The sequence below is a fragment of the Megalobrama amblycephala genome, linkage group LG16, assembly GCF_018812025.1.
Source record: "Megalobrama amblycephala isolate DHTTF-2021 linkage group LG16, ASM1881202v1, whole genome shotgun sequence".
Lineage (NCBI taxonomy): Eukaryota > Metazoa > Chordata > Actinopteri > Cypriniformes > Xenocyprididae > Megalobrama > Megalobrama amblycephala.
Window position 1 is genome coordinate 40,037,492 of NC_063059.1, and position 22,493 is coordinate 40,059,984.

Sequence of the window (22,493 nt, forward strand, 5' to 3'; positions counted from 1 at the left end):
TTTTGGAGATATATGACATTATTCAACTTTAGAGGCCTTTAAAATCTAATACAAAGAAAAAAGTGAACTTGGTTAGGGTTGCCATAATATAGTTAAGACATTGCATTGGTTGACAAATGCTGCAACAAAACACAGTATTATACAGACAATAGTCTGCTTTCTTTTTATCCTCAGACACGGATCACTACGTAGGGTGAATTAAGGGTGATTTGGGCATAAGATCAAATGGGACAGTGTAACTATACAGGTTATTTTCTCATATAAGTGAAAAGAAAAATATTTATTTATTTTTTTGCTGAGCCCTATCTGAAGCTTTGGTACTGCTTTGTTCCTAAGCAGTTATTAATGAAGGATAAAACCCAACCTCTCCAACCTCTTTGTATGATACAAGACCTGATCATTTAGATAACAATAATACTATACATCCCAAACATATTTATCACAGTAATAAGAAATAATGTTTAAACACATTAATGTGATTAAAACTAAATAACTCATTCTCTGCGTTCATTAAATAGATCAATCAAGACAATGTTTCTGTTATTTCTTATAATTGCATGAATTATCAGAAGACAATTTAGTACACTTAGTAAATAAAAATTGACATGAATATATCTAACTCAAGAAAGACCCATTTACATACAACCCATCCTGACAGAAATAAACTACAACAACAATGACTTTATACTTTATAGAGTGGATGATTGGTGAAGCTTCAACTTGTAAGTATTTGTACTTATCTAAGCTTTCCAACAAATGTTGCTCACTTGCAACATACTTTCATATGATTGTGAAGGCTTGATAAATGTTTAAAACTCTCTCCACACTGAGTACAGTAGTACGGTTTCTCTCCAGTATGAAGTCGCTTATGTGATTTCAGGTGTGCAGACTGAGTGAAACTCTTGTCACAAAATGAGCACTTGTAAGGTCTTTCTCCAGTATGAATTCTTTGATGCTGTTTCAGATAGTCAGCTCTAGTAAAGCTTTTCCTACAATCACAACATACATGATGTGAGCATGTCTGAGTTTTTTCTCCAGAATGAATTCTTTGATCTCTCACTTCATTATGTATTTTCTGGTGCTGTTTAAAACTTTTTAGCCATGAAAAACTCTTTCCACAGAAAGAACACACATAAGGCTTCTTATCTGAATGAACTTTCAGGTGTTGTTTTAAATGCGATGATGAAATAAACTTTTTACCACAATGATCACAGTTAAATGGCTTTTCTCCAGAGTGACGGAGCAGATGATAACTGAGAGCTCTAGTACATTTGAAACTCTCTCCACACTGACTACAGTGGTGCGGCTTCTCTCCAGTATGAATTCGCTCATGTACTGTCAGGCTTTCAGAACGAGCAAAACTCTTGTCACAATATGAGCACTTGTAAGGTTTTTCTCCAGTATGAATTCTTTGGTGATTTTTCAAATGGGCAGGGGTAGTAAAGCTCTTCCCACATTCACAACACACATGCTCTCTTACTTCATTGTGTGTTTTCTGGTGCAGTTTAAAATGACGCAGCCATAAAAAATTCTTTCCACACAGTGAACACACATAAGGCCTCTCACCTGAATGAACTTTCAGGTGTTGTTTTAGATTTGATAATGAATTAAAATCTTTACCACACTGATCACAGTTGAATGGTTTTTCTCCAGAGTGAACCTGCAGATGATTCCTGAGACCTGATGCTTGAGAAAAACTCTTTCCACACTGAGTGCATGTAAACGGTTTTTCTCCAGTGTGAATTCTCATATGTATCTTAAGGTTTCCTTTTTGTCTGAAACTCTTTCCACACTGAGAGCAGGTGTGCGGCTCTTTAGCTTTTGTTCTTTGAGTTGTGATACTCTGCTTTTCCTCCTCTGCTTCATTCGGTTCATGTTTTTGCGGTTTCATCTCCATCCAGTCTGAAATGAAAATATTATGTGGTTAAAATAAGTTCAACATGAACTCCTGAATTAACAGAAGCAACAGAGGATCAAGTATCAGATCTTTGATGTGTCAAAGTTGAGTTCTGTCACTTTCTTGTTAATCCACTTAAAATGTGGTCAACAATGAAGAATCAGGAATGGACACCAACCTATTTGTTGCTCAGTATCTTCATGTTTTATTCTGGATGGTTCTGGATCACTCATGTCTTCAATCTCCTCTTTAATAAACTCCATCTTTAACAGTCACACAGATTTCAGCTGCTACACCTGGAGTTTGTCCTTCTCTTGTAGGATGATGTGAATATTCCCAGTATTTATTGGTGAATTGTTGTGGGAGGAGCTTCACTGCAGGTGTGAGCTGTGATCACTGTGTGATACTGACGCCCACAGGACCAGATCTGGAAAAATCAAAAAAATTTGAACATACATGATACTGGATTACTTTAATAGCAAACACATATGGTGCCTTTAATTTAGTTCAAACATAGAACATTTTGATGGTAACAAATTAGTAGCATCTAGCTAAATCTAGCTTAATCCGGACACATTTGAAAACGTTGTTTTAATTTAATATTTTTAATGAAATCCTAGAAGTTTCTGTCCATTTATAGAGATCCAATGCAACTACTACTTTCAAGGTCCAGAAATGTAGGAAAGATATCATTAAATTATTCCAAGTGACTCCAGAAGTTTAACCTCAAATTTTATGAAGCAATGCAAGAGCTTTGTTTGTGCATAAGAAAATATGATTTACTTAAAAAAAAATTAATTTGAACAACAATGTCAGCTCTCACGTGAACAACGCGTATGCGTCATGATGTTTATGTGAAAGCGCATTACAGATAAATATTTTCGTAAATAAAGTGGTAATTTATGTGTTTTTTTGCACAAACAAAGCTCTTCATAAAAATGAGGTTAAACCACTGGAGTCACATGGAGTACTTTTATGATGTCTTTACTACCTTTCTGGACCTTGAAAGTGGTAGTTGCATTGGATCTCTATTGAGAGACAGAAAGCTCCCAGATTTCATTTAAAATCATTTGTGTACCGAAGATGAACGAAGGTCTTATAGTTGTGGAATGACACAAGGGTGAGTAATTAATGACAAAATTTACATTTTTGGGTGAACTAACCCTTTAAATTGATGCAGCCATGAAAAAATTCCCACAGCAAGAACACACATAGGGCTTCTCATCTGAATGAACTTGAGGGTAAGTAATGGCAGAACTTTCATTCTGGGGTGAACTAAGCCCAAACTCTGGACCAATGTCACAAATTAAGTTGAGGTATATGTTTATTACTGAGTGCTGATTGCTGCCATGGCTGGACTGTTGAACCTGATCTAAACCGGGTTGGATTTATATGGATTTGTCAACTCTAAAACTCAAAGTTTGTTCTACTAGCTTTATGCAACGAGATCGCATTACAGCAGACTGAGTTCAATCTGTCGTGAACAGACCGATTCAGCGCTGTTCATTAAGAACTGTGCTCTTTGATCGCTGACACGTATCATCAGTGTATGTCTCACTAAAGCAGTGTTATCTCTTAATGAACTTTTTGAAGCGGTCAAAATGGGCCTGTCAGGATTAGCTGGCTAGCCAGGTAAATCTATGTAGTTTGACAGACAATCTCTCAGATTTCATCATGAAAATGAATTGGCTTTTCAGTGGTGTTCATCACCATAGATGAACTTAAGTCTTCACGGCTAACCTGCTCTGGGGCAGGTTATGTTCTGGGTGAACTAACCGTTTAAAATGCTAAATACAATGTATTTCACCTCAGTTTGTCTTGTGATGTTATGTCAAGTTGTAGGATCAGCAGATCTTAAACAGGTTTTCTTTAATCCCAAAATTTCATATTTCCTTTCAATTCCTTGTAACTATTTCAACAGGTATCACTCACGTAAAAAGAAAAAGAGGGTGGGGGGGATAAACAAGTTAAAGAAACACACACACACATCAGACAAGATGTTGTTTGCGTTTTATTTCTCAAAATTACAAGTACTAACAGAAGACAATTTAGTACACTTAGTAAATAAGAAAATGACGTCAATTCATCTAATTCAAGAAAGACCTATTTACACACAATCCAGCGTAAAGGAAATAAACTACAACAATGACTTGTAGACTGGTGAAGCTTTAACTTTTAAGTCTTAAAAGATTTCCCAAGCATTTGTTTTTTTAACCAATATGGCAAAATAATATTGTGCTTTTAGGACAAAACTTTTAATTATCTCACACTATTTACTTGAATGTATTTAACATGAAAACAAATGCAGCTCACTTGCAACATATTTTTACACAAGTGCACTACGTACAGTAGTACGGCTTCTCTCCAGTATGAAGTTGCTCATGTGATTTCAGGGATCCAGAATGAGTGAAACTCTTGTCACAATACGAGCACTTGTAAGGTTTTTCTCCAGTATGAGTTCTTTGGTGCTGTTTCAGATTGCCAGCTCTATTAAAGCTCTTCCCACAATAACAACACACATGATCTTTCACTTCATTATGTGTTTTCTGGTGCTGTCTAAAATTGTTCAGCCATGAAAAACCCTTTCCACAGAGAGAACACACATAAGGTCTCTCATCTGAATGAATGTTTTGGTGTTTTTTTAAATGTGATGATGAAATAAACTTTTTATCACACTGATCACAGTTAAATGGCTTTTCTCCAGAGTGAATGCGCAGATGAATTCTGAGAGCTGTTGTATGAGTAAAACTTTTTCCACACTGAGTACAGTGGTACGGCTTCTCTCCAGTATGAACTCGCTTGTGTGATTTCAGGCTCTTAGAACGAGCAAAACTCTTGTCACAATATGAGCACTTGTAAGGTCTTTCTCCAGTATGAATTCTTTGGTGCAGTTTCAGACAGTCAGCTCTAATAAAGCTCTTCCCACAGTCACAACACACATGATCTCTTACTTCATTATGTATTTTCTGGTGCAGATTAAAACTATAAAGCCTTGAAAAACTCTTTCCACAGAAAGAACACAAGCGAGGCCTCTCATCTGAATGAACTTTTAGATGTTGTTTTAGATGTGACGATGAATGAAAATCTTTACCACACTGATCACACTGTTTTTCTTCAGAGTGAATGCGTAGATGATTACTGAGACTTGATGCTTGGAAAAAACTCTTTCCACACTGAGTGCATGTAAACGGTTTTTCTCCAGTGTGAATTCTTATGTGTCTCTTAAGGTTTCCTTTTTGTGTGAAACTCTTTCCACACTGAGAGCAAATGTGCGGCTTATTATCTTTTGTTCTTTGAGATTTGATGCTCTGCTTTTCCTCCTCTGCTTCATTCAGTTCATGTTTTTGCGGTTTCATCTCCATCCAGTCTAAAATGAAAATATTATGTGGTCAAAATAAGTTTAAGTGAACTCTGATTTAACAGAAGAAAGTAACAGAGTTATCAAGTATCAGATTTTGATGTGTTAGTCCATAATTTTCTTGTTATTTCATTTAAAATGTGGGATGACAACAGCTATTCAGGATTGTGATCATTTAGAAGCATTTTATGTTTAATTTATCATCTCTATTTTGCTCATTATTTGACAGCCACCAAATCTGGTGAACTTAAGCTTTGTTACATTAAAGGGTCATGAAACCCTAAAACACATTTTTTTGAGATGTTAACAGATATGTACAGGTTGCACATCATTGAAAACAACAATAGTACTTATATTTATTATTAAGTGAAAAAATTAAATTTTTTAGTTTTTCCGAACTATTTCGTTCTTACGGTTTAAATAGCAAAGTTGAACCAATGTCACAAAAAGTGAGGTATATGCGTTAATTCAGAGTGCTGATTGGCTGCCATGGCTGGACAGAATGAATTTATGTCAGAAGCTTCTGATCTTTTCTCCACATTTATTCATGAGAATTAACTCGTTTAATCAAATCACTGTGCTGTATTATGCACGAGATCGCATTACAGCAGAGAGCTCAAATGTCGTGAAAGACCGTTTCAGCGCTGTTCATTTACCTGTGCTCTATGTTCGGACACGTATCGTCAGTGTATGTTTCCTCAGTAACACGTGTTATTTGTATTTTTCCCACGATGCGGTCAGAACTGGGCCTGTAGGATTAGCTGGCTAGCCAGGTAAATTTCATATTAGTTTGTGCCAATCCTAGGTTTTAGGTATCATGAAAATGAACTGGCTTTTAGTGGTGTTCATCACCATAGTAACTTATGCTTCACGGCTAACCTGCTCTGGGGCAGGTTATGTTCTGGGTAAGAGATCTAAAGAGTGAAATTAGAGCAATCAGATGTGAGCAAAGTGAAACTGACATGTCCAATGCAATAAAGTCACTCCCCCAGTTTCTCTTTCTCCAATTTAAAGGTCACTATAAAGTAAAAAATATTTGAGATATATAGTTTTTAATCCAATACACACAAGCAATTTTAGTTTAACAGTTATTAAGCATTTATTTTCAATGAATATTAATATACATACCATATGTAATATAAAAAAGAAGTGAATCACAGTTTCTCTTTGTTCGAAAGGCATGTGATTGGCTGTTTGCCACTGATGTCACACAATCATGTGCACTTGCTCCACAAACTCAGGATCAAAACCTGAGTTGACAGAGAAAGTTGATGATCAGCATCATGATACCAAACAAAGCCAGACTGGAGTGGTTTGGTTTTGTCAACTCGAAACTTATCCTATAACCCTGAGTTTGTTCAACTAACATCATGGTACAGGCCACTAGAGTTCAAACACGACTATAACAATATTTAATATGTAAGAACACGCAGAGTGCGCATGAGATCTGTTTCTGCACTGAATGTCGTGACGAATTCAACAACGCTCGCAATGCGGATAATATATTTCACATACGAACCGGAGCAAGCGTGCTTCAAGTTTTGGATATATATTATACTCTAGACAAGAGCTCTAAACATGAACAGCACTGTGCATGTATTTCATCATGTCTTCTTCAAATGAAATATATATTTGCAATTAAGGACAGCAGTTTGTCTGATCATGAACACAACAAATGATGTAGACCAAAATTTCAAAGAAGAATGGACAAAAAAGTAAGAGATTGTAGTGCTATGTAATGAAAATATTATTAGACCTTTTTAATGTTCTTCCACGTTTCTTCCTCGTTCTTGGGAGTTTGACGTCATAAGGTTATATTTTAAAATACATCAAGGTGCTCTCAACTCTCTCCGTGGTCATATTTTAATATTCATTTGTTGTATAATTAATATGCTGTAGGTCTGTTTTATTGGTTGTTATCTCCCTTTTTCCACCCTCTACACTCCCACTTCCGCCTCCATTCAATCACACGAGCTCGGAATACATGATCCGGTTGGTCAACTTTACTGTAGTAAACGCTACACGATTGGCAAGTCAAAATACTGGTTTAATTCAGCCATATATGTTTGAACCAGAAACTGATTCAGTGTTGCTCTCTATGTCAGACACGTAACAGTAGTAATATGTTGCTAATGTTACACAAATTATGTTCCCGTTCACCATCTCTAAAAATCAGCATCCTTACAAATGCTTTAGAATGACAGTGGAGAAAGGCATAAAGTTCCATGTCAAATCAACCAAATTTGGAAAACTTCCCCAGCTCAAATTTTTGATTTTGTTAATATTTATTCTGAAAAAGACAAACATAAATGGTGATGACAGCCAAAATATTAAATGCTATGGATGAATATTTATTGAGTATTCCACTTTTTTTTTTTTTTTTTTTTTTTTTATAGGGGATCAAAATTACAATTTTCACCAGAGATTTGGAGCCAAATTACAGTAGGGTACAAATTATTTTAGAAAGATGGCAGCATTGTTATTTTATTTTTTTACTCAGAGACTGGTGGGTCTATTAGTTAAATCTGTTGAATTTAGAAGTCTTTGTTGCATTACATGCCAGTGGTGACACTTCTTGTGCTTTTTGCCCCAAGTTTGCATGCCTGTAATTCAAGATGTATTAAAGATCTCTTAGTATCCTTTTAAATTCTGGTTCTTAAATCAACATGTCTTTAGTTATCTTCATTTTAAAGGTTCTACTTGGTTCAATCCATGGAGATCTTAATGCGGTTCCATGAGTAAATTGGTAAATTCTACACATTTTCGGTGGTCAAAAACCAAATGTGGGTCAGTTTGTATACAGCTGATACTTTTCTTTTAAAGAGGAATATCTGAATAACAAATAATGTTGAAACTAGAAATGTATCTCATATTTTTCTATCAACACAACTGCATTGAATATACAGATCTGAGTGCCATAAATACAGTTTTTCCGAAGTTTGTGTGCCTGTTAACTCAAAGTATTAAAGACATCTCAATATGATTTTGATGCTGGTTGTTAACACACATTTCTTTTGAAATCTTCAAGGCTCTATATGGTTGAATCCCAAACATATGGGGATCTTTATGCAGCTCCATGATCAATTTGTTGAAAACAAATGTGTTTCATTTGCACACCGCTGATACTTATTGCATTTCAAGGGGAATGTCTGAAGATTAAATAATGTTGGAACTAGAAATTTATCTTCTTTCCCCCTATCAAAACATACCTCTCCACTGAAATTGTCAAGTTGAGGCATATTAACTTCCTCTCAAAAGTGTATTTAAAATAATCTATATTTGAATCAGTTTCAGGGATATTTGGAAGAAAGGATTTTAAACAGCTTCTGAAGCTACCATGTGTTCAAATACAAAGTATTGTAATTACATGTTGCCACACTGACATCCTAATATCTCTGGGATTGAACCATGTTATAGGGCCTTAAAACTGAAGATTCCAAAATTAAAGTTCCTTAGGGACAAAAATCTTAAAGTTATATTAAGATATCTTTAACACTTCTTGAGATAAAAATATTTTTTTGGCACTCAGAGATTATTTTGTATGCAATTCTTTTGATAGAGGGAAACAAGATACATTTCTAGTTTCAGTATTATTTGTTCTTCAGACATTTTTTTTTTTTCAAACAGTTGTTTGAAAAGTGACCCACATTTGGTTTTTGACCACTACAAATGTTGAAAATGTAACAATTTACTCATGGAGCCACATTAAGATCTACATATCTCTGGGATTGAACCATATGGAGCCTTTAAAATGAAGATAACAAAATAAGTGTTGATTAAGAACCAGAATCTAAAAGGATATTAAGAGATCTTTAATACTCCTTAAGTTACAGGCATGCAAATTTAGGGCAAAAAGCAGAAGTGCTTTTTCTTATTTTTGAACTGTCACTATTGGCATAAAATGCAACAAAGACTGTTAAAGTCAACAGATTTTACTAGTAGACCTACCAATCTCTGTGTAAAACTAAAATAATGATGCTTCTATCTTTCGAAAGTCATTTTTACACCCCTGAAATTTGGTTCCAAATCTCAGGTGAAAATTGTCATTTTGACCCTCTCTACAAAACTGTGGATTACTCAGTAAATATTCACCCATGACATTTAATATGTTGGCTTTCATGAAGATTCAAGAATGGACACCAACCTATTTGTTCCTCAGTATCTTCATGTTTTATTCCAGATGGTTCTGGATCACTCATGTCTTCAATCTCCTCTTTAATAAAGTCCATCTTTAACAGTCACACAGATTTCAGCTGCTACACCTGGAGTTTGTCCTTCTCTTCACCTCAGGTGTGAACTGTGATCACCGTGTGATACGGATTACCCACAGGGCCAGATCTGGAAAAATCAAAAAGAAAGGACTAAATATATACTAAACAATTTAAATATGCTGAAATTATTATAAAGAGCGTGTTTACATGTTAGATATGATAAGTTGCAATACTGAACAGGACCACATGGAGATGCCAAAACAACCCTAAACTAACCTCCGTGACCTGACTGCTTATGCACCGTTCAGACATAACATTATGACCACTGACAGGTGAAGTGAATAACACTGATTATCTCTTCATCACAGCACCTGTTAGTGAGTGGGATGTAATAGGCAGCAAGTGAACATTTTGTCCTCAGTGTTGATGTGTTAGAAGCAGGAAAAATGGGCAAGCGTAAGGATTTGAGCGAGTTTGACAAGGGCCAAATTGTGATGGCTAGACGACTGGGTCAGAGCATCTCCAAAACTGCAGCTCTTGTGGGGTGTTCCCGGTCTGCAATGGTCAGTATCTATTAAAAGTGGTCCAAGGAAGGAACTGTGGTGAACCGGCGAAAGGGTCATGGGCGGCAAAGGCTCAGTGATGCACGTGGGGAACAAAGGCTGGCCCGTGTGGTCCGATCCAACAGACGAGCTACTGTAACTCAAGTTGCTCGAGAAGTTAATGCTGGTTCTGATAGAAAGGTGTCAGAATACACAGTGCATCACAGTTTGTTGCGTATGGGGCTGCATAGCTGCAGACCAGTCAGGGTGCCCATGCTGACCCCTGTCCACCACCGAAAGAGCCAACAGTGAGCATCAGAACTGGACCACGGAGCAATGGAAGAAGGTGGCCTGGTCTGATGAATCATGTTTTCTTTTACATCACGTGGATGGCCGGGTGCGTGTGCGTCGCTTACCGGCTGGGAAACCTTGGGTCCTGCCATCCATGTGGATGTTTCTTTGACACGTACCACCTACCTAAGCATTGTTGCAGACCATGTACACCCTTTCATGGAAACAGTATTCCCTGGTGGCTGTGGCCTCTTTCAGCAGGATTATGCGCCCTGCCACAAAGCAAAAATGGTTCAGGAATGATTTCAGGAGTACAACAAAGAGTTTGAGGTGTTGACTTGGCCTCTAAATTCCCCAGATCTCAATCCAATTGAGCATCTGTGGGATGTGCTGAACAAACAAGTCTGATCCATGGAGGCTCCACCTCACAACTTACAGGACCTAAAGGATCTGCTGCCAACATCTTGGTGCAGATACCACAGCACACCTTCAGGGGTCTAGAGGAGTCCATGCCTCGACAGGTCAGGGCTGTTTTGGTAGCAAAAGGGGGTCCAACACAATATTAGGAAGGGGGTCATAATGTTATGCCTGACTTTAACATCAAACACATATGGTGTCTTTAATTTAGTTTAAATATAGTGCAATTTGATGATTACATATTAGTACAGTGTAAAACTTATAGTCTACTAATAGGAAGGTTGCTCATTTTTATATAACCCAGGATATTATAAGGATGAAACAGGGCACAGGTTCTATTATCTATTATCTAAATTAATCCGAAATCTAATGAGATGACAGAAAATAGACACTAAATAAACAATATGACTGAATAGAGAGGAGTGGTGGGTATAAGTAATAATCTTCTAAAAATTGTGAAATCACGTTAGAAAGTTCTGATATTAGAACAAAATGTTTAGAAACATCAGTGTCTATGGTAACATCCAACACTGTAAAATGACAACAATATATGAAAACAACTTTACAGTTTTAACATATTAAAAAGTTATAAAATGATAAATCTCACATTTGAGACTAAATGATTATGTATGTAAAGTTGTATGAACAAAAACGGCAGACAGGCTGAATGAAAAAAATGAACATGCTAATTCACTATCTGACAGAAGGTGGTTCTTATGGAAAAGCAGAAATACAGTGGTTACTCTTGAACACAAGCAGCACTGCCCTTATAAACACTGCTTTATTAGGCATCATACTGAGGAAAAATAAAAGAAGATGCTTTTATGAACACAGTTCCCTTCATATATACATTAAAATAAAAACTCAGATCTGCACTAATCACGTGAATGGCCAATTTCAATGTCAGAAAAGAGAGTTTGCAGGTATGTTTTTTTGTAGCCTGTTGTGTATTCATGTACTTTAACCTAAAGTGTAAAACATTAAAATCACACATCGAAAGATGATTATCATCACATAACGTGATGATCATGTAGTTTGTCAGACACAAGGGCGTGCTTGATGGTATCTCAGGTTGATTTTTGACTATGAATTTCTTTCTTTGGGAGATATTTCTGCAATTAGTTTTGTGACTGGAAAAAAACTCGATATTGATATCTGGAATTAACGATTCTTTGTAGTCAAAACTACTAGATACAAATGCTAACCAATCCTACCCAGTTCTTCAATCTTGTCCTTTCGAAATGTATATTAAATATAATCAAACAAGCAGTTAGCGATCCTCTATCGTTATTAAACAAACACTCCGTTTTGCAAAATGATTGAACTAAAATCCCAGCGCTAAGTTACATACCTGACATACTGGAGAACTTTTACCACATATTAATGCATCCAGATGTTATTTAATAATTCCTTAAGCAGCTTTTCTCTCCGTGACAACAAAAGCAACAGACTAACAGTTACAGTTATTAGCGGTTAGCAGTAGCATTATCGATGTCAACAGGGGAGGGTCTCTGAGAAGAAACTGAGTAAATTCAGTCTCACGTCACACAATAGCAGATTCGACTAGGAGCAGGTACAATTCAGATATCTGAAATTTTTTTGACTCTTCTAAATTGAATTAAAAATGTCTCTAATTCTGCGTATGAGTCGAAAATGTTTTTTATCGATGCAAAAAATAGTTTACATATTTATAAAACAACTTTTAACAACAATGCACCCATTGTCAACAAAATACAGAGAAAAAAATATTAATTTGCTAATGAAAAAAAAAAGTTAAGAAAGAAAAGGGGAAATGAGAGGGTAAGACATTAAAAGCATTGCAAAATGAAGTTGTTCTACTTGCTTTCTTATTTACTGAGGATGAAACAGTGTTGAGATACTTTTTAAAATTCTTTTAAATAAAAAACTACTTTGTTGTTTGTGAACTTGCATTTGTGGATATAAAATTTGTAAAGAAAACAATTACAATAACAAAGCAATCATTTTCTTTAGCAGAGTCAATTCATAAAAAGCTAATGGTTTTATGGTTACATCTTGCAGGATATTAAAATTTACAAGTATGCCAATACTTTTACAAAGTTGTTAACTGAGTTTCTGGAAGAGGCTTGTTTCTCATGCATCATTCAGGTTCGGTCGAGCTTCTGCTTATGTTCGCTGATAAGTGTTTATATGCGAGTAACAAAAATTTGGACTACTCAACTGCTCAATTCATATGGATTAGTTTGACAATCTCTTTATGAACTTTTAAAGTGTCAAAGATCAAGTTGAAAAGGCATTCTGAGGGACAGACATCTCTCAGATTTCATCTAAAAGATCTTAATGTGTGTTCCGAAGATGAACAAAAGTCTTACAGGTTTTTAACGACATGAGGGTGAGTACCTAATGACAGAATTTTCATTTCTGGGTAAACTAACCTTTTAAAATTATAAATAAAATGCACTTCAACTCAATTTGTCATGCAATGCATGTCAGGATGTAGGATCAGCAGATCTAAAACAGATTCTTAATTTTGTAATCCCACAATTCCATATTTCCTTGTAACAATTTCAACAGGATGGTAGCATCACTCACGTAAAAGAAAAAAGTGGGGAAGGGGAGACATAAAAACAGTAAACAAGTTAATGTAATAAACACATACAAGACAAGATGTTGTTTCTGTTTTATTTCTCAAAATTACAAGTACTATCAGAAGACAGTTAGTACACTTATTAAATAAGAAAATGACATGAATTTATCTAATTCAAGAAAGACCTATTTAGCACACAATCCATCCTGACAGAAATAAACTATAACAATGACTTTTTAGAGTTGTGGCCTGGTGAAGCTTTAACTTTTAAGTCTTTTTAGTTGTCCAAGCTTTTTACCAAATTGACAAAATGATATTGTGCTTTTAGGACAAACTCCATAAATTATGTCATACTATTTACTTAAATGTATTTGAGAAACAAATATGTTCAAGATACTACAACAAATGTTGCTCACTTGCAACATATTTTCACATGAGTGAGAAGTCTTGATAAATGTCTAAAACTCTTACTACACTGAGTACAGTGGTACGGCTTCTCTCCAGTATGAACTCGCTCATGTGATTTCAGATGTGCAGACTGAGCAAAACTCTTGTCACAATATGAGCACTTGTAAGGTTTTTCTCCAGTATGAGTTCTTTGGTGCAGTTTCAGACAGTCAGCTCTAGTAAAGCTCTTCCCACACTCCAAACACACATGATCTCTCACTTCATTATGTGATTTCTGGTGAAGTTTAAAACTGTCCAGCCATGAAAAACTCTTTCCACAGAGAGAACACACATAAGGCCTCTCATCTGAATGTACCTTCAGGTGTTGTTTTAAATTTGATGATGAAGTAAACTTTTTACCACACCGATCACAGTTAAATGGCTTTTCTCCAGAGTGACAGAGCTGATGATGTCTGAGATCTGATGTTCGAGTAAAACTCTTCTCACACTCAGTACAGTGGTATGGCTTCTCTCCAGTATGAAGTCGCTTATGTGATTTTAGGGATTCAGAACGAGTAAAACTCTTGTCACAATATGAGCACTTGTAAGGTTTTTCTCCAGTATGAATTCTTTGGTGTTGTTTCAGACAGTAAGCTCTAGTAAAGCTCTTCCCACACTCCAAACACACATGATCTCTCACTTCATTATGTGTTTTCTGGTGCAGTTTAAAATGATAAAGACCTAAAAAACTCTTTCCACAGAAGAAACAAACATAAGGCCTCTCATCTGAAGGAACTTTTTGGGTTTTTTTTAGATTTGATGACAAATTAAAATCTTTACCATACTGATCACACCGTTTTTCTCCAGAGTGAACATGCAGATGATTCCTGAGACCTGATTCACCAGCTAAACTCTTTTCACACTGAGTGCATGTAAACGGTTTTTCTCCAGTGTGAATTCTTATGTGTATCTTAAGGTGTACTTTTTTACAGAAACTCTTTCCACACTGAGTGCATGTATACGGTCTCTCTCCAGTGTGAAATGTTATGAGTGTCTTAAGGCTTCCTTTTAGACTGAAACTCGTTCCACACTGAGAGCAGATGTGCAGCCTATTATCTTTTGTTCTTTGAGTTTTGATGCTCTGCTTTTCCTCCTCTGCTTCATTCAGTTCATGTCTTTGTGGTTTCATCTCCATCCAGTCTAAAATGAAAACATTATGTAGTTAAAACTCTGATTTAACAGAAGAAAGCAATCAAGTATCAGATCTTTGATGTGTTAGTTCTGTAATTTTCCTGTTAAATAAAATGTGGAAGACAACAGCTATTTAAGATTATAAGCATTTAGGGTGTTTTCACACTTGAGTCCTCTTTAAAAGAACCAAACTCAGACCTCTTTAAGTGGACCAAGCGGTGAGCCAAGTGAAAACTCAACTTATGAAAAGAACGCAGCACCAGTTCCATTTTTTCTGAAAGTAGAATAGAAGAAGAAGGTGTAGGACATACAGCGTAAGCTTATTTGAAGAACACGGAAAGCAGAATGGTGGAAGCCCAAGTTTCTCCCAAGGTTTTTTTTTCTCTTTAACACCTATTTGCCACCTAATGTCACCTGTTGGAGTTTAGGTTCCTTGCCGCTGTCGCCTTTGGCTTGCATAGTTAGGGACACTTGACATTAGACTTGACATTTGATATTCAACAGTTTTGATCTTCCTGCATTGACACTATTCTTTAAGAGCTGCTGTGCAGCCAAATATATATACCAGTTATCAATGTAAAGCTGCTTTGACACAATCTGCATTGTAAAAAGCGCTATATAAATAAAGGTGACTTGACTTGAAGCACTTGTAATGTGATCATTTGTGTTTTTCAGTTGTATTTTTTTTTTAAAGAAAATGACTGATCATTTCACTAGACAAGACTCTTAATCCTCGTCTGGTATCGTTTAAAGTCCTTTGAAGCTGCACTAAAACTAATTTTGACCTTCAACCGTTTAGAGACCACTTTAAGGAGAATAATCCTGGAACGTTTTCATCAAAAACCTTAATTTCTTTTCGTCTGAAGAAAGAAACCCATGAACATCTTGGATGGCACGGAGGTGAGTAAATTATCAGGAAATTTTCATTCAGAAGTGAACTAATCCTTTAAGTAGGAATGTGGTCTCAGACCTTTTTCTGTTCATAATGTTGCTTTTTGGATCTAGTCCAGTGTTTAATGGATTGACCCTATGGCCTTCAAAATTTGATGTAATTCACTCACATTGTATGCACCTCACTATAAATTTATTATTTTTATTTAAAAAAATTAAATTATTATAAATTATTATTTTGTAAAAAGACATTGTTACAAATGCTCTTGAATGAGCTTAAAGGGTTAGTTCACCCAAAAATTAAATTTCTATGATTAATTACTCACCCTTATGTCCTTCAAAACCGGTAAGACCTGCGTTCATCTTTGGAACACAAATAAAAGATATTTTGATGAAATCAAAGAGGTTTTTATACTGAACCAGCATGCTAATGTAGAACCTAGAATCGCTGCTACATAAATACCATAGGAGAATGACAGGGGAGAGAGGAACTTTTTGAATAAAGTCATTGTTGTTTTGTTTTAGCACACAAAAAGTATTCTCGTCGCTTCATAACATTAAAGCCCCCGATATACTTCAAACGAAATCGAAGAACAAAGTGATGTGATGTCATTTCGAACAAAATCAGGCCAAAGCGAAGTTCGTTTTGTGTTCTTTTTGGAAGTTCGAAATGGCTTGCCAAAGCAAACTTTCAGGAAAAGTTTGCTCCAGCTGCAAAACCCCTTCATACTACCACTGGTCCGTGACGATAATGTAATAAGAGGTGTGCGCTGAGGCTCCGCCTTCACTCGCGTGGAATGCTTCTTTGACTCATTTCGTGTGTTTGACTTTGTTGAGGTAGGATCTCCGCGAGTGAAAACTAGTGATGGGAAACCGAGGCTTTCTGAAGCATTTGAGGCTTTCATCAAAATGTGCCGAAAAACGGTTCATTACTCGAAGCTTTTAACACAGTGCGCATTAGCGACATCTGGTGGTCAGACTTTTTTTCTCCACCATATAGCTTCGGAAGTCCGTGACATACGGAATCACTCTTGTCTTGAATCAGTTCTATCTAATCTTATATAATGTCGTCTAAATTAATTTGTGACTATGAGACCACCACTCGTGTCATGTGTAGCCTGCAACGGATTCACATAGGCTACTGATCAATAATATAAAATATACAATGATGTGATCATAACTGACATGAGTAGGCTAGTTGAAATACTTTGGATGAGCTGGTTAACCCTTATATTCTGTTCAGGGTCTCTTAGACCTATCATAAAACCGATATCATAAAACATGATTAAATGCATTTTCCTAAATGCATCAGCTGAAACGCCAATTTTTTTCAAACCAGCCGTCTCGACTTTCCGATACTGCATGACGTTCGAAGCTTCAAACGTCATCTATCACGTGGTATTGTCAATTCGATACAAGCATCGGTACAGTGTGTGATACAATAGTGCTTTGAAAACTGCGTCGAAGCATCGGAGCCCCGGTATCAACCGTCCCATCACTAGTGAAAACATGAACACACTGGATAGCCGCTTTATAGTACAAAATGAAGTTGTGCTTTGTTTGATACCGTAAAGCTGCTTGATTTTAAGCAATCTATTGAATAAAGTGCTATATAAATAGACGTGACTGGAGTGCTACTTTGCAGAGCTCATGCTAACATACCCATGTTATGATCAGAAGCTTTTCTTATGCTTTCTATAAAAAAATGCTTGCTGTTTTCTAATTTTTGTTGTGTTTATTTTGTTACTGAGAAGAAAGTGCACGGCACATATTTACATATTCATCTATCCGTCGCTCTCAGCAGTGTTCGTTTACAGTATATCGCTTGTCACGCATTTCCAACTTCGTTTTACCCCTAAACGAAGAACGAAAAAGAACTTCGTTTGAAGTATATCGGGGCCTTAAGGTTGAACCACTGCAGTCACGTTGACTATTTTAATAATGTTTTTAGTACTTTTCTGGACCTTGAATGTGGTAATTTTGTTGCTTTCAATGGACGATAAAAAAACCTAGGATTTCAACAAAATATTTTAATTTGTGTTCCGAAGATGAACGAAGGTCTTACAGGTATGGAATGATACAAGGGTGAGTGTTTAATGACAAATTTCATTTTTGGGTGAACTAACCCTTTGTTTTTTATTTTTTGCATAAAAATATAAATTTTGTTCTGTAAACCCTTAGGCTACGTTCACACTGCTAGCATTAATGCTCATTTCCAATTTTTACTCAGATAAGATTTTTTTGTATAGCTGTTCATATTGTTGTTTTAAATGTGGCCAATATCAGATTTCCAGTGTGAACAGATCATGGTCCTGAACTGACCTGAATGCGCAGACAGGGTTGCCAGGTATTTACCACAAAATCCACTCAATGTCTTCTTAAAACAAGTCCAAAACTAGCCTATTCGTGTTCCGTGGGGTATCCTGGTAAAAATCACGTTCCGGGGGTTAAATATAGTGTTAGTGCGGTTGCATTAACCCACGGAGCTGCAAAACAACCCGTGGCATCAGTGGAAAAGTAACCCAATTCTGCAGGGAAATCACAGACTTTCACAGACACACGCAGTGTGCTGTCATACGGAAGTAAACACAAAGGGCATTAAAGTAAGCGATTACGCATTTATTTATAGTGTGATCTGCTGCAGAAGCCAGTGAAATTATTTGCAGGCAATATGAAAAATAAGGAAAATGATGTGACAAAAGAGAGCAGAGTTTTGAAACTTTTATAATATGAGCCCTCATGTTTTGCTTGTATTATAGAGCTGTCTCTGTAATACTTTCGAGTTCTGACCCATCACTGCCCTTCTACTGACTACCGTTCGCAACTGTCTTGATAACGTGGAGTATGTAAAATCTTTGAATATACTCCCATGAGCGCAGAATCATGATGAATGTTGATCTCGAGTTATGTATATAATAATAATAATAATACAATTTTTTTTTAAAAACCCCTGCATGAATTCTGATATGACTGTTTACACTGCGGTCGCATTACAAAACACCTGGGGCATCATTTAGAAACTGCCCTACGTTTAATCTAAGATAATTTCTGAAATGTGTGTATGTGCGATTCCGAAAAAAGTATGCACAAAAAAACATGCGTACGCCTCTCTTTTACATGTGAAATCTATAAATCGCAAATGATCTTGAAATTGTGCGCAGCTGAATGGTCAGATCTCCGCTTTGTAAACACCCCCTAATTAATATCATTAGCATAAAAAAGAGCAGCATTCAATGTCCAAATTCTTTACTTGAGAATGGTAGGCAGCAAGAAAAATTATTTTAGCGAGGCCAAAATCAGGGTCCTGTTGGTGAAAGTAGAGATTTGTGCTATACATGCTACATAATTGAACTGTAATGCTGCAAAAAATACTTTTAATAAATACTTTAGATTTTTTTTTGCCTTGTTTCCAGTCCAAATATCTAAATTCTTACAAGACAAGTAAAATGTTTGTCTTGTTTTCAGAAAAAAATAAGTCAAAATTAATTGTTTTTCTTTAAAACAAGCAAAATAATCTGCCAATCATGTTCCTATTCACCATCTCAGAGTCAGACAGCTGCCTTCTAGTAATCAGCATCCTTAGAAACACTTTGAACAACTCAGAATGTCAGTGGAGAAAGACATATAGTTCATCATAACATCTTAATATACATAATTCATCCGCTATATTGCTAAATGTACCCAATTTTTCATATCAACGAAAAAAATTATACTGGCTATATATGAAAAATGTATTGCTTCTCGAGACCCCCTGCTTCACAACATTGTTAATGATATGCTAAAGCCCGGCCTCACATTGATGGGATTGGTTATAGCATGTTTGTGACATCAGAAACAAGGGCGATTTCAAACCGTGTTTTTGAGGCGGTCTCTGCTTTCACTGCAGTTTCAAGGGGAAAATACTCTGCAATGGTGTTGTTTTATGAATTTGCACATGGTTTGTCTTAAAGCATATTAAAAACACCACATAGACATATAAACTTGGATTTTCACCACGAGGTCTTTAAGGTTTCTCAGCAGTAAACAGTGAAGAATCAAGAATGGACACCAACCTATTTCATCTTCATGTTTTATGGATGGTTCTGGATCACTCATGTCTTCAATCTCCTCTTTAATAAACTCCATCTTTAACAGTCACACAGATTTCAGCTGCTACACCTGGAGTTTGTCCTTCTCTTGTAGGATGATGTGAATATTCCCAGTATTTATTGGTGAATTGTTGTGGGAGCTTCACTGCAGGTGTGAACTGTGATCAATGTGTGATACCGAGGCCCACAGGACCACATCTGGAAAATCAAAGATAAATGACTGAATTTATACTGGATTACTTTAACAGCAAACACATATGGTGCCTTTAATTTAAACACCTTTATTTATATAGCGCTTTTTACAATGCAGATTGTGTCAAAGTATAGCTTTACAGAGATAGAGGGAACATAATTTTGGCTGTACAGCATCTAAAATAGTGTGACTATCCAGTTTAAGTAAGTTCAGTATTGATTAATTCCATTGTAAAAATCGTTAGTTATGAATTTAGTTCATTTATCTATGCTAAAAACTCGTGTATGATAATTTTCTTCCAAATACAGTAATTTTGAGCTTCTGGTATGATACATGGACATTTCCAATCTGGCAACACTGCGCTTATAGAAAAGCAGAAATAAAGCGGTTACTCCTAAACACAAACAACGCTGTGCTAATAAACACTACTTTATTTGGCATCATACTGAGGAAAGACAAAAAGATGCCATCAAAACTTTTATTTATCCCTTCAGATACATTCAAATCAAAACTCATCTGATCTGCACTGATTATGTGAATGACCTATTTCAGTGTCAGAAAAGAGAGTTTGTAGGTATGTTTTTTTGTAGCCAGTTACTTTAACCTGAGGGGTAAAACATTAAAAACACACATTGAAAGATGATTATCATCACATAAAGTGATGATCCTGTAGTTTGTCAGACACTTATGGTGTGCTTGATGGTAATTATGGATATCTCAGGCTGATTTTTGATTCTGAAGATCTAAATTTAGTTTTGTGACTGGGTAAAATTTCGATATAGATCTCTAGAGTTAACAATTCTTAGTAGTCAAAATTACTTTATAGATACAAATGCTAAGCCCCACGGGCATAACTTATCCTACCGAGTTCTACATTCTTATCCTTTCAAAACGAATATTAAATAAGACAAGCAGTTTTGTGGTTGTCTGACGTTATTGAACAAACACTCCAGCTGGTCCGTTTTGCAACAGGATTGAATTAAAATCACAGCGCTACATACCTGTCATGCAGGAGACTTTTTACCACATATGAATGCATCCAGATGTTATTTACTAATTCCTAAAGTAGTTTTTCTCTACGTGACAACAAAAGCCGCAGACTGCAGTTGTTAGAAGATAGCACTAGCATTGCCAATATCAACAGGGGAGAGGCTAGGAGGAGGAGCTGAGTAAATTCAGTCTCATGTCACACAACAGCAGATTCGATTAGGAGCAGGTACAGTTCAGGGGTGTATTCCAGAAAGCAGGGTTAACTTACTATCACATATACCCTGAACTCTCGGTTGATTAACCCAAACCTTGCTTACTCGAGGTATGCTGGTTCCAAAAATGTGTCCGGGAGTAAGTTCAGCCAACCCAGAGTATGTTCCCGGTTAACCGACAAGACATTCTCAGCAGATCGACGAATCGATGACTCACCATGGAAACAGACACTCTCCCTGCGTTCCAATGTCCATACTATCCATCCTAAATAGTATGTGAGATTAAAATAAGTGTGTCCCAAAGCATAGTATGTTGAAAAGAGTATGCCAAAAGTCCCCGGATGGTCTACTATTTCCGGTAGATTTTCGAAGTGTGGATCCGTGCACACTATAGAGGCTAATGCTGCGTTCACACCGAACGCGTCTGGGGCGTCTGAGGCGTCTGATTTACATGTTAAGTCAATGTAAACGCGCGTCTAGGCGGCGCGAATCAAGCGTCTAGCGCGGCGCGAATTGAGCGTTCACGCGGCCGACGCGCGAATTGAGCGTCTGACGCCCAAACGCCCGAGTTGAAAAATCTGAACTTTGGCGTAAATTCGCGGCGCGTTAACCAATCAGGGACTCTGCTTTGGTAACGTGTTTATGATGTGATCTCAGTGGTGGAGACCAGAACAAAGATGTCGCTGTGTGTGTGGCCACCCTGAGCTCTATGATGTCTCATTATATTTTTATCGAGACAGGAAAAAAAAGGACCTTGCCTGGAAGAGAATAAGCGAAGAAATAGGACAATCTGGTTAGATGTAAAACTTTTTGCATGATTTTAGCCGTTGATACTAGCCCACCTTCTAGCTAGCAAAAGTCGGCCGGCATAAGCATAACCGAGTTAAATTGCCGCTACAGGTTTCCAACTGACGAGATTATGTGTTTATTCAGAGGATCTGTGCAGAAAGAGATGAAAGCCCCTCCCATGACGCGAATTCGCGTCTGAACACACTTTGTTTAGACGCGCGAATTGAGCGAATTTTACGCGCGTCTGAAGCGTCTGACTTAAAAATGTTCAAGCGTCTGGCGCGAATTTGACGCCCCAGACGCGTTCGGTGTGAACGCAGCATAATATTGCCCACAACCCATTGCGCATTGGACGAGGATTCAGTTCAGAACTACAAACACGAGTAAAAAATGTTAAAAAACTACAAAACATGGTGGATATACGCAATCGATGCTGAGAGATTTGAGTGACTAATAATCAGTTTAACCTG

The 22,493-nt window shown here is 36.6% G+C and overlaps 3 protein-coding genes and 1 pseudogene across 9 annotated transcripts in view; 1 reads left to right on the forward strand and 3 right to left on the reverse strand.

Annotated features, from left to right (window-relative positions):
- The window catches only part of LOC125248716, a 551,526-nt pseudogene that overhangs the window by 334,346 nt on the left and 194,687 nt on the right, over positions 1–22,493 (forward strand).
- Positions 1–22,493, reverse strand: part of LOC125248584 (zinc finger protein 239-like) — a 69,165-nt gene that overhangs the window by 25,114 nt on the left and 21,558 nt on the right. The gene's annotated exons all lie outside the window — the stretch shown is intronic.
- LOC125248635 (zinc finger protein 184-like) lies at positions 535–12,242 on the reverse strand. 4 transcript variants are annotated; one of them, XM_048160694.1, is made up of 4 exons: positions 12,068–12,242; positions 9,400–9,593; positions 3,705–5,264; positions 2,086–2,324 (listed from the first exon to the last, which is right to left on the reverse strand). In XM_048160694.1, the coding sequence occupies exons 2-3, from the start codon at positions 9,482–9,484 to the stop codon at positions 4,237–4,239; spliced, it is 1,113 nt and encodes a 370-aa protein (XP_048016651.1). In that variant the 5' UTR covers positions 9,485–9,593; positions 12,068–12,242; the 3' UTR covers positions 2,086–2,324; positions 3,705–4,236. The 4 variants fall into 4 exon arrangements, with proteins under 4 accessions (XP_048016649.1, XP_048016650.1, XP_048016651.1 ...); XM_048160695.1 differs by lacking the exon at positions 12,068–12,242 and adding an exon at positions 6,384–6,505 and having other exon boundaries at positions 9,400–9,592; XM_048160692.1 differs by lacking the exons at positions 3,705–5,264; positions 12,068–12,242 and adding an exon at positions 535–1,902 and having other exon boundaries at positions 2,076–2,324; positions 9,400–9,590.
- Positions 13,364–21,489, reverse strand: LOC125248632 (zinc finger protein 239-like). 3 transcript variants are annotated; one of them, XM_048160689.1, is made up of 4 exons: positions 21,034–21,249; positions 19,804–20,037; positions 15,059–15,134; positions 13,364–14,869 (listed from the first exon to the last, which is right to left on the reverse strand). In XM_048160689.1, exon 4 carries the CDS (start codon positions 14,862–14,864, stop codon positions 13,695–13,697), a length of 1,170 nt encoding a protein of 389 aa, XP_048016646.1. In that variant the 5' UTR covers positions 14,865–14,869; positions 15,059–15,134; positions 19,804–20,037; positions 21,034–21,249; the 3' UTR covers positions 13,364–13,694. The 3 variants fall into 3 exon arrangements, with proteins under 3 accessions (XP_048016646.1, XP_048016645.1, XP_048016644.1); XM_048160688.1 differs by lacking the exons at positions 15,059–15,134; positions 21,034–21,249 and adding an exon at positions 21,340–21,489; XM_048160687.1 differs by lacking the exon at positions 15,059–15,134 and having other exon boundaries at positions 21,034–21,237.